At 39.8% G+C, this 9,651-nt stretch overlaps 4 protein-coding genes across 6 annotated transcripts in view; 2 read left to right on the top strand and 2 right to left on the bottom strand.

Moving 5' to 3' along the window:
- LOC107613852 (receptor-like kinase TMK3) overlaps positions 1-4,275 on the top strand; it is a 4,368-nt gene extending 93 nt beyond the window's left edge. Inside the window, exons 1-3 of one of the 3 annotated variants that reach the window (XM_016316024.2) lie at positions 1-113; positions 283-2,808; positions 3,425-4,275. The exon at positions 1-113 is cut by the window's left edge and continues 93 nt beyond it. In XM_016316024.2, the coding sequence (XP_016171510.1) occupies positions 426-2,808; positions 3,425-3,939 (2,898 nt within the window). In that variant the 5' untranslated portion in view covers positions 1-113; positions 283-425 and the 3' untranslated portion in view covers positions 3,940-4,275. The other 2 variants (XM_016316022.2, XM_016316023.2) reach the window with 2 other exon arrangements.
- LOC107614446 (pentatricopeptide repeat-containing protein At1g05750, chloroplastic) lies at positions 4,397-6,521 on the top strand. The gene has a single exon (XM_016316653.2). It carries the CDS (start codon positions 4,948-4,950, stop codon positions 6,499-6,501), a length of 1,554 nt encoding a protein of 517 aa, XP_016172139.1. The 5' UTR covers positions 4,397-4,947; the 3' UTR covers positions 6,502-6,521.
- Positions 6,528-7,800, bottom strand: LOC107614447 (putative pentatricopeptide repeat-containing protein At1g56570). Its single transcript, XM_016316654.2, has one exon. The coding sequence runs from the start codon at positions 7,644-7,646 to the stop codon at positions 6,693-6,695; it is 954 nt and encodes a 317-aa protein (XP_016172140.1). The 5' UTR covers positions 7,647-7,800; the 3' UTR covers positions 6,528-6,692.
- Positions 7,840-9,590, bottom strand: LOC107610379. Its single transcript, XM_021108085.1, has 2 exons — positions 8,975-9,590; positions 7,840-8,878 (listed from the first exon to the last, which is right to left on the bottom strand). Exons 1-2 carry the CDS (start codon positions 9,251-9,253, stop codon positions 8,687-8,689), a joined length of 471 nt encoding a protein of 156 aa, XP_020963744.1. The 5' UTR covers positions 9,254-9,590; the 3' UTR covers positions 7,840-8,686.

Below are 9,651 nucleotides of genomic sequence, written 5' to 3'. Positions count from 1 at the left end.
TTTTGAGGTTCCTTCCTTCTCTGATGAAAAGCAGAGTAAAATGTAAAAGCTGACGATACTCCACATTGCAATGTCCTTGTCTCTCTCTATTCTATTCTTCCTAATCCTCTGAGGTACTCAACATTTTCTCAATTTTAATTCCCTTTTGTTTATGCCTATTTTTAGTTAAGTTACAAACAAGACAAGCACTCACTTTCACACTCACATTCACATTCTCATTCACACACTCAATGTAATTATCTTCTTCTGAGTTCTGAGCTTCTGTGTTTCTAGTTCTTGCAGTTACTGCCCCTCATTTTTATGGCCACACAAGTCAGAGAGACAGAGACATTGGTTTTTCTCCTTCATGGGGTTCTGAGTTTAGTGTCAAAGTTCCTTCCTTGAGTACTTGGGGTTCTCTATTTTTTCTTCCTTATAGAGTAACAATGGAAGGTAGCCACATCATGGCAGTGTTGTTCTTTCTCTTCTTTGGCCTAATTATGAGAATGTGTTATGGTGACACAGACCCAAATGATCTCAAAGTTCTGAATTCTTTCAGAAAAGGGTTAGAGAATCCTGAGCTTCTGAAATGGCCGGAAGATGGAGATGATCCATGTGGCCCTCCTTCATGGCCTTATGTGTTCTGCAGTGGTGATAGAGTCACTCAGATTCAGGCCAAGAATCTTGGACTCAGAGGAACATTGCCTCCAAATTTCAATCAGCTCTCAGAACTCTACAACTTGGGCCTTCAAAGGAACAATCTCACTGGGATGTTGCCTAGTTTCAGTGGATTATCTAAGTTGGAATTTGCTTTCTTGGATTACAATGCATTTGAAGCAATCCCTTCAGATTTCTTCAACGGACTTACCAGCTTGAGGGTTTTGTCTTTGGAAGAAAATCCATTAAATGGAACTACTGGTTGGTCATTTCCTCTTGATTTGGAAAAATCAGTGCAACTAACCAATCTTTCTCTTGTTAATTGCAATTTGGTTGGACCGTTGCCGGATTTCCTAGGCACATTGCCTTCCCTAACGAACCTGAGGCTTTCCGGGAACAGGCTATCCGGTAAGATTCCGGAAACTTTTGCTCAATCTTCTATCCAGGTTCTATGGTTGAACAATCAAGAAGGTGAAGGGTTAACGGGTCCTATTGATGTTGTTTCTTCAATGATTTTCCTAAGACAGCTTTGGCTACATGGAAATCAGTTCAATGGGAGAATTCCACATGATATTGGAAACCTTACTTCCTTGCAAGAGCTCAACCTCAATAGTAATCAACTTGTTGGCTTGATTCCTGAATCCCTAGCAGAAATGGAACTTGAGTTACTGGTGTTGAACAATAACATGTTAATGGGTCCAATACCAGAATTTAAGGCTGCAAATGTTTCTTATAATAACAATTTCTTTTGTCAAATTAAGCCAGGGCATGAATGTGATCCTCAAGTTACTGCACTGCTAGATGTTCTGGATAATCTGAACTATCCATTGTTTCTCATTTCGGATTGGTCAGGCAACAATCCATGCACTGGAAGCACAGAGAGCACAGGGCCATGGTTCGGATTGAGCTGCAATTCCAACCACCAGGTATCTATAATCAATTTGCCACGGCACGAGCTCAACGGTACTCTTAGTCCCTCACTTGCTAAGTTAGATTCATTACTTGAAATTAGGCTAGAAGGAAATAACATAACTGGCATGGTTCCTAGTAATTTTTCTGAATTGAAATCTTTGAGGTTGTTTGATTTAAGTGACAACCATCTTGAGCCCCCATTGCCAAATTTTCGCGAAGATGTTAAGGTTGTTATTGTGGGAAACCCTCTTCTTACTACTGAAAGTGGAGGAATGTCTCTGCCGCCTGAAAATTCACATCCTTCTCCAGACAACCTGTCACCCCCTTCATCCTCCTCTCATAAGGCACATGATCCCAATATGAATTCAAGTTCAAGTCAATCTAAACTGGATCATTCCAAAAGATTCAAGACAGTGGCAATTGTGTCTGGAATTACAGTCTTTGTAGTTGCTGTTCCTTTGGTTGTTTTCCTCTTCATTTGTTCCATGAAGAAGAAAAAGGCCTCCTTGGATGCTCCAAGTTCCATTGTGGTGCACCCGAGAGATCCATCCAATCGGGATAATGTGGTTAAAGTCACAGTCTCAGATACCACTACTGGAAGCTTATCAACTAAGACTGGGACAAGTTCTCTGAGTAACATTAGTGGTGAGACTCAAAACTCTCATATAATTGAGGCTGGAAACCTTGTCATTTCGGTTCAAGTCCTACGCAAGGTTACCAACAATTTCTCTTCAGAAAATGAGCTAGGCCGTGGAGGGTTTGGAACTGTGTACAAGGGTGAACTTGAAGATGGGACTAAAATAGCAGTGAAGAGAATGGAGCATGGTGTTATCAGCAGCAAGGCGCTGGAGGAGTTCGAAGCTGAAATCGCTGTTCTTTCAAAGGTTCGTCACAGGCATTTGGTATCTCTTTTGGGGTATTCCATTGGAGGCAATGAGAGACTTTTGGTTTATGAATATATGCCTCTTGGTGCTCTTAGCCAACATCTTTTCCATTGGAAAAACTTGAAATTGAAACCATTGTCTTTGTCACAAAGGCTTGCAATAGCTCTAGATGTTGCTAGAGGGATCGAATACCTTCATGGTCTTGCCTGCCAGACCTTCATCCATAGAGACCTCAAGTCTTCTAATATTCTACTTGGTGATGATTTCCACGCAAAAGTATCGGATTTTGGTCTTGTTAAGCTTGCTCCGGATGGCGAAAAATCTGTGGCAACCAAGCTTGCTGGAACATTTGGATACCTTGCCCCTGAATATGCAGGTAAGAGGTGTTACTTTTAATTACCTCTAGAACTTAATAACAGGATCACACTATTCTTAAGGCATCGTATCTGCTGCATGTTTGTATTCAGCTGGAATGTTCTTAAAAGAACTTAATTTACCGATGAAAAATTTAGTGAGTAAATTCGGTTTTCGTGCTTGCTTTTGAGTTTGTTAATGAACATTGTTCTATAGTACTCTGCTATCAATTTTTGTTTACCTTTGTAATTGTCAATGCCTTTCTAAAATTCAGTTCTATTCATTGAGTAGCTAAAAGCACAACTATTTATCATGCCCCTAGTAAAGTAGGAAATTATCTAGCTAAATATACTACACAATTATTTTTAATCAGGTGCCCTACTACATTTAGATAATTAACAAGAAGATAATGTCTAATTATAAGTTCAATCAGTTTATATTTCAGAATATGATCTTTGTATCCTTTATCTTATAGTTAAGTACTTATGAGTTACTATGCATTGCATCATCCTTGTTAGCATCTTTACACTTGTGAGTTTATCTCTGTTTATTAGCATCTTTCACTTGTTTTAAATCTTCAATTTTTCTCAGTTTGATCCATCTAGCTCCGCATACTAAGTTTTGTCTATATGTTTCAGTGATGGGGAAAATCACCACTAAAGTTGATGTGTTCAGCTACGGGGTGGTCCTGATGGAACTACTGACTGGATTAACAGCGCTTGATGAGAGCCGGCCGGAGGAAAGACGATATCTAGCAGAATGGTTTTGGCGAATCAAATCAAACAAAGAAAAGCTCATGGCTGCCATTGATCCAGCTTTGGAAGCAACTGACGAGGCTTTCGAGAGCATATCCATTGTATCTGAACTCGCTGGACACTGCACTGCAAGGGAGGCACACCACCGGCCAGATATGAGTCATGTAGTGAATGTACTCGTGGCATTGGTTGAGAAATGGAAACCGGTTGATGATGAGTTAGATTACGACTCTGGTATTGACTACAGTAGACCGCTCCCACAAATGCTGAAGATTTGGAAGGAAGCAGAGAGCAATGAATTTAGCTATGGCGCCAGTACTGAAAACAGTAGAGGAAGTAGTATAGCAGCCAAGCCTTCTGGTTTTGCTGATTCTTTTACCTCTGCTGATGCTAGATGATTTTGGAGCCAAGTCCGGTACAATTTGTGATTCTTATTGCCATAGACTATAGTGCTATTTACCTGAATAAAAAATTTTCCATTACATTGTTTGTTTTGTGATTTTTGTGTTGTTTGTGGACAGTGAAACACTTCAAAATACTATTCCAAGATGTAGATAAAGAGTTTTTGTTTTGTCCTATTTTAGTATTTGGCTTTATAGAAACTTCATTTGGCAAGTCTTCTGTTATCCATACAATACAAGGTTGATTGTTACACATGCATAGCAACAACTTAGCCAGCATATTACAAATGTTAAAACAAAGGTTGTTATGATTCATATTACAAGTTTGATACTGATTGATTGAAGGTGCCTAACTACTAGTCCTAGTACTTGATTATCATGTTACTTGTAGTTTGTGTGTTATGTTCCTACCGGACAACTTCTTTGTCCAAAAAGACTTTAAAAAGGTGCAAGATTAATGCAGGGAAGTTGGTGGTAGGGCTAAAGCTCAAGCAAAAGAGAGTGCAGAGTTCTTCAATCTCATTCATGCTTGTCACCAAAAATGAGAAGTTGAAAATGTCACTTGTATAGTTGTATTGGGAAGAAAAATTGAACCGACATTTTTCTTCCTTCTTCAATTGGACCATAGCCGTTGAAAAATTGAAGGCTGATAGTGATATGAAATAGTATTCTGCCGAACTCAGAAATGCCATAAATCCTATAAAACATGGTCACATGTTTTTGAGGATTTTTTTTTTTCTTAATTTTGATTTCATGCGATGGCATACAAATCGAAGAGATAATAGATAATAGACCTTCAAATTTAGTTTGGTGATCCAGTGAGTACCACATGAAACTTAAGGCATAATATCAGAGTATTTCTGTCAAAGAGAATATTTGTATTTTCAACATAATAATATAATATTTCCTTTTTATTTATTTACTTGAAAAAAAAAAAGAGTAGGATAAAGAAAACAAAACAAAAAAGAAAGAGGGGTACCCATAAGTCCATAACCGTAAGGAACCATGCTGCAACCTGCGTGCACAGCTACCCCAACATCATCACTCCCCCATCCTCCACCTCAGACAAATTCCAAGTCTTCCATAAAACCCAACATCACAAAACATCATAGTTTGTTGTTAAGACGCACACAAAAATCCTCAGACCCAAACCCTACTGTCTTATGGACATCCTCCATAGCTCAGCACTGCCGAAACGGAAACTTACTCCAAGCTGCTTCCGATTTCGTTCGCATGAGGGAAGCCGGTGCCGAACCCAACCACATCACCCTCATTACTCTTCTCTCCGGTTGCGCTCACTACCCATCTCACAGCAACATCTCCTTCGGATGTGCATTGCATGCGCACGCTCGAAAACTGGGTTGCATGGACGTCAACGACGTCATCGTTGGCACAGCGTTGATCGACATGTACGCAAAGTGCGGCAGCGTGGGCTCTGCAAGGTTGGTGTTTGACCAAATGGGTGTAAGAAATTTGGTGACTTGGAACACCATGATCGATGGATACATGAGGAACGGCGAGACGGAATGTGCTCTCCACCTGTTCGATGAAATGCCTGTGAAGAATGCCATTTCTTGGACTGCTTTGATTGGCGGCTTTGTGAAGAGAGATTGTCACGAGGAAGCATTGGAGTGCTTTCGGGCAATGCAGCTCGCTGGTGCAGTGCCTGATTATGTTACTGTTATTGCTGTCCTTGCTGCGTGTGCCAACTTGGGGACACTTGGTCTTGGTTTGTGGGTGCATCGACTTGCTGCGAAACAAGGGTTATTGCACAATGTTAAGGTTGCCAACTCGTTGATTGATATGTATGCTCGGTGTGGGTGCATAGAGTTTGCTCGTCAAGTGTTCGAGAGCATGTTGGAGCGAACATTGGTGTCTTGGAACTCAACCATTGTAGGTTGCGCCGTTAATGGTCTTGCGGACGAGGCTCTGAATTTATTCAGTTCAATGCAGAGGGAAGGGTTTGAGCCTAATGGGGTCAGTTACACGGGTGCTCTAACAGCATGTAGCCATGCCGGATTCATAGATGAGGGCATAAGAATCTTTGATTACATGACGAGAGTTCACAGAATTGCGCCTAGGATTGAGCACTATGGTTGTCTAGTGGATCTCTATAGTAGAGCTGGGAGATTGGAAGAGGCATTGAATGTGATCAAGAACATGCCCATGAAGCCTAATGAAGTGGTGTTAGGGTCATTGCTTGCTGCTTGTAGGACTCGTGGGGACATTAATTTGGCTGAAAAAGTGATGAGATATCTTGTTGAATTGGATCCTGGTGGAGATTCCAATTATGTGCTCCTTTCTAACATTTATGCAGCGGTTGGAAAGTGGGAAGGTGCAAACAAAGTTAGGAGGGCAATGAAGGTCCGTGGGATTCAAAAGCAACCAGGCTTTAGCTCCATTGAGATTGATTCAAGCGTGCACAAGTTTGTGGCAGGTGATAAATCTCATGAAGAGAATGAGCATATTTATGCAGCTTTGGAGCTCTTGTCTTTTGATCTTCAATTATGTGGCTATGTTCCGGATTTATCTGTAAAACATTCTTTTGAGGGTGATTGAGCTTTGTAATTGACTTGCCCAATGATTCAATTTTGTTACTGAACTGGTAAATGTTAATCGAATTCAAATAAATGATTAACTATAATTTGCATATAAGATTAGACCCCGGAAAAAAACTATATAAAAGAATTAAGTTTGATCATGCAAGATATATGAACTTGCTCATACATATAGCTAGAATTATCATGGATTCAAACTGATGAAGCCAAACTAAATTCCCTCCCACAAACCCTCTCTGCAATTCTCTCAGCAACCTCCACCTTCCCATGATTTCTACATGCCCCCAACAAGGCACCCCATAATGCTTCATCAGGCTCAACCTCCATCCTCAAAATCAACCTCTCTGCTTCCTCAACCTCCCCAACCCTCCCCAACATATCCACCATACAAGTGTAATGCTGCAGCCCTGGCTTAATACCAAACTTCACCTCCATCATCTCAAAATACTCCCTTCCCTTCTCCACAAATCCGCCATGGCTACACGCCGACAACACCGCCGTCAAACTCACGCCATCAGGCCTCTCCCCAGCCTCCACCATCCTATCAAACATCTCAAACACCTCCCCAAACATTCCATGCATCCCATAACCCGCCATCATAGTTGTCCAGATAACCACGTTCCTCTCAAGCATTCCATCAAACACCTTGCGGGCACAAGCCAAGTCACCACATTTCGCATACATGCTTATCAAAGCATTCAAATTTGCCAAGTCAAAGGAAAACCCATTAACCACAACTGCTCCATGGACCTGTTTACCGAGCCTCAGCGACGATAATCCAGCGCAAGACTTGAGCACAGAAGGGAACGTGTGGCGATCAAACTGCTTGTATGAGAGAACCATGAAGCGGAACAGGGAGAGCGATTGGGCAAAATTGTTGAGGTTGGAATGGGCTCTGATGAGAGCGTTGAAGAGGAAAGTGGGTTTGCGATTTGCGAAGGAGAATATTGTATTTGCATGGTGCAACTGGGCGCAGGAAGCGTAGCAAGAAACGAGCTTGGTTCGAATGAAGTCATGGCTTGAAATTCCTAAGGTAATGGTGACCGCGTGGATTCGTTTCAAATTCTTCAAATTCTTTGAGGAAATGCAAGCGTCAAGAAGTGTGGCGCATAAAGGTACGAGCTTTAGTTCTTGAGACTTATACATAATATCACCTTCAACTTTAAGTTCACTATCGAGTTTTGGTCATGGTTCCGAATGTTCAGTTCAATTTTTAGAATTTTAATTTTGATTGAGAGATTAAAAAGGAAATAATCGATGCAAAATTAAACTAATAAAAAAATGTACTACCACATTTTATTTGAAATCCTTAAATAGTATCTTCGTTTGTTGTAGGGCCAGAGAATATGTTTAGCCAGATTTGGTTATTGGATTTGGCTATTGTCACAAAATATAGTTGGTTGCGTCAGCATATGTGTTATTGCTGATGTCATTTCTCTCACTATGGCTATCATGAGTACAAATTTGAGAATAGAAGATCGAGGTTAGTTATCAGAGAAGATGGTACATATACTTGCATATTTATGTAGTTATTCGGGTGGAAGAATTAGAAAGGGCCAAAACACATAACTGTCATAATTCATAAAGGTTCCGTTTCAATCCAATCCATGATCAACACTATGAGCTGTAAGCACAAAATTGCCATAATGAAAATGTCACTGGTTTTCAGACCCAATATCACATCTACTGCTAAGAGTAATGTTACCGTCGATTAATATATACTTTTTACGTGTTATTTTTAAAATGTCTCTATTTAGCATATAAAAAATGTCATGGAAGAAGGAAGATCAGTTTCTTTTGTTCCTTTTTCTCTAGATTCAGTATCTGCCATACTTCACTGGTTTTAGTTATGGTTAACATCACTAAAATCTTTATCGTATGGTAAGCTGATTTCTTTGCCATTGTGATATGGTGTGATTCATAAAATTTTACTAGATGTGCTTAAAATTAAAAAAACATAATACTAATTAACAAAAAAGAAGAACAGGAACAAGCTAAGCTGACACATATATATTCTAGTGCATGTCAAAGTAAGAGAACTTCACTGCTACACATTGCATTTTTCTTTCCCCAGATTAAACTATATATATAGCTACTAAGTAGATAAACACTCTTCAGTTTTCACAGTGATAACAAAAAGAAAACTAATAGGTCAAGAGAACAGAACTATATATATATATATGAAGTTAAGGGGTTTGAGGCTTGGGGTTGCCAATGCCACCGTTATGATGGAGTGGGTCTGGACCAGAAGGAACCCTCCTCAGCTCCCAACTCACTGATTTTTCACCATCTCTTATCATTCTTGATGATGATGATCCTTGCAGCATAGCCTTCAGACTTGTTTTCTTATCCTTGAAAGCAAAAAACACCTGCACCAATTAACAACGTAGAAATAGTGTTATAAATTGTACCACAAACAAAAGTATAGAATCTAAAGCATAAGTAGTGATAAGTAGTGATAAGTAGTGATAGACCTTCCTATTTCGAATCTCCTTGAGAACAGCTGCCTGAGCATCAAAGCATCCATGCTTATTAGCATTGCAATAATCTGCCATTAAACAAAACATGTTATGAATGATACCTTCTTTTTTTTCTTCCCAAGTTTGTGACAGAAACGAGAAGAAAAAGATTATTGACAAACCAGAAGTGTCTTTCACAAGAAGCAAGCAGAAAAGAACCAGCAAAGTGAGAGAGGTGAAGAAGAACTTTGATGCCATTGGAGGGAAGAAGGGACTTAGTTTCTTTTTTATCATGCGAGTTGAGAGAAGGAAGGGTATCCTAGTTGACCCTTTTATAGTGGTGTGTGGATTCAAGGATTTGAATGATGGCTCATGCAGCCATTTTATGAAGACACTACTAATGTGGTGAGCTATATAATCATTGCAAGTAAGCAGCACCTATATGAGCTAAGATCCATCACTGCTCTTCTCTCTGTGGCAGCGCCGTCTTATGTGGCAGTTGAGCCACCTGAAAAGTGAAAACAAATCACTTGGCAGGTGCCAATGCATGTAATAGATGGGATATGTTATGCTTATAATTGCTTAGTATATGATGAGATACAATATTGGAAACAACAATGCTAAGTGTTCAGTAAATATTATTATTTTTTTGTCAGCATTTAATTAGCAATAATTTATATTTATATTTATAG

This window comes from Arachis ipaensis, chromosome B08, assembly GCF_000816755.2.
Source record: "Arachis ipaensis cultivar K30076 chromosome B08, Araip1.1, whole genome shotgun sequence".
Lineage (NCBI taxonomy): Eukaryota > Viridiplantae > Streptophyta > Magnoliopsida > Fabales > Fabaceae > Arachis > Arachis ipaensis.
Note: the sequence above shows the minus strand (reverse complement) of the source record. Positions and strands in the feature narration are given on the sequence as shown.

Coding starts and splice junctions, on each gene's coding strand:
- LOC107614447 (XM_016316654.2), bottom strand. CDS start 7,646: ATGTATAAGTCTCAAGAACTAAAGCTCGTACCTTTATGCGCCACACTT.
- LOC107614446 (XM_016316653.2), top strand. CDS start 4,948: ATGCTGCAACCTGCGTGCACAGCTACCCCAACATCATCACTCCCCCAT.
- LOC107610379 (XM_021108085.1), bottom strand. CDS start 9,253: ATGATAAAAAAGAAACTAAGTCCCTTCTTCCCTCCAATGGCATCAAAG. Junction 8,879..8,974: donor AGGAGATTCGAAATAGGAAG/GTCTATCACTAC, acceptor CTACGTTGTTAA/TTGGTGCAGGTGTTTTTTGC.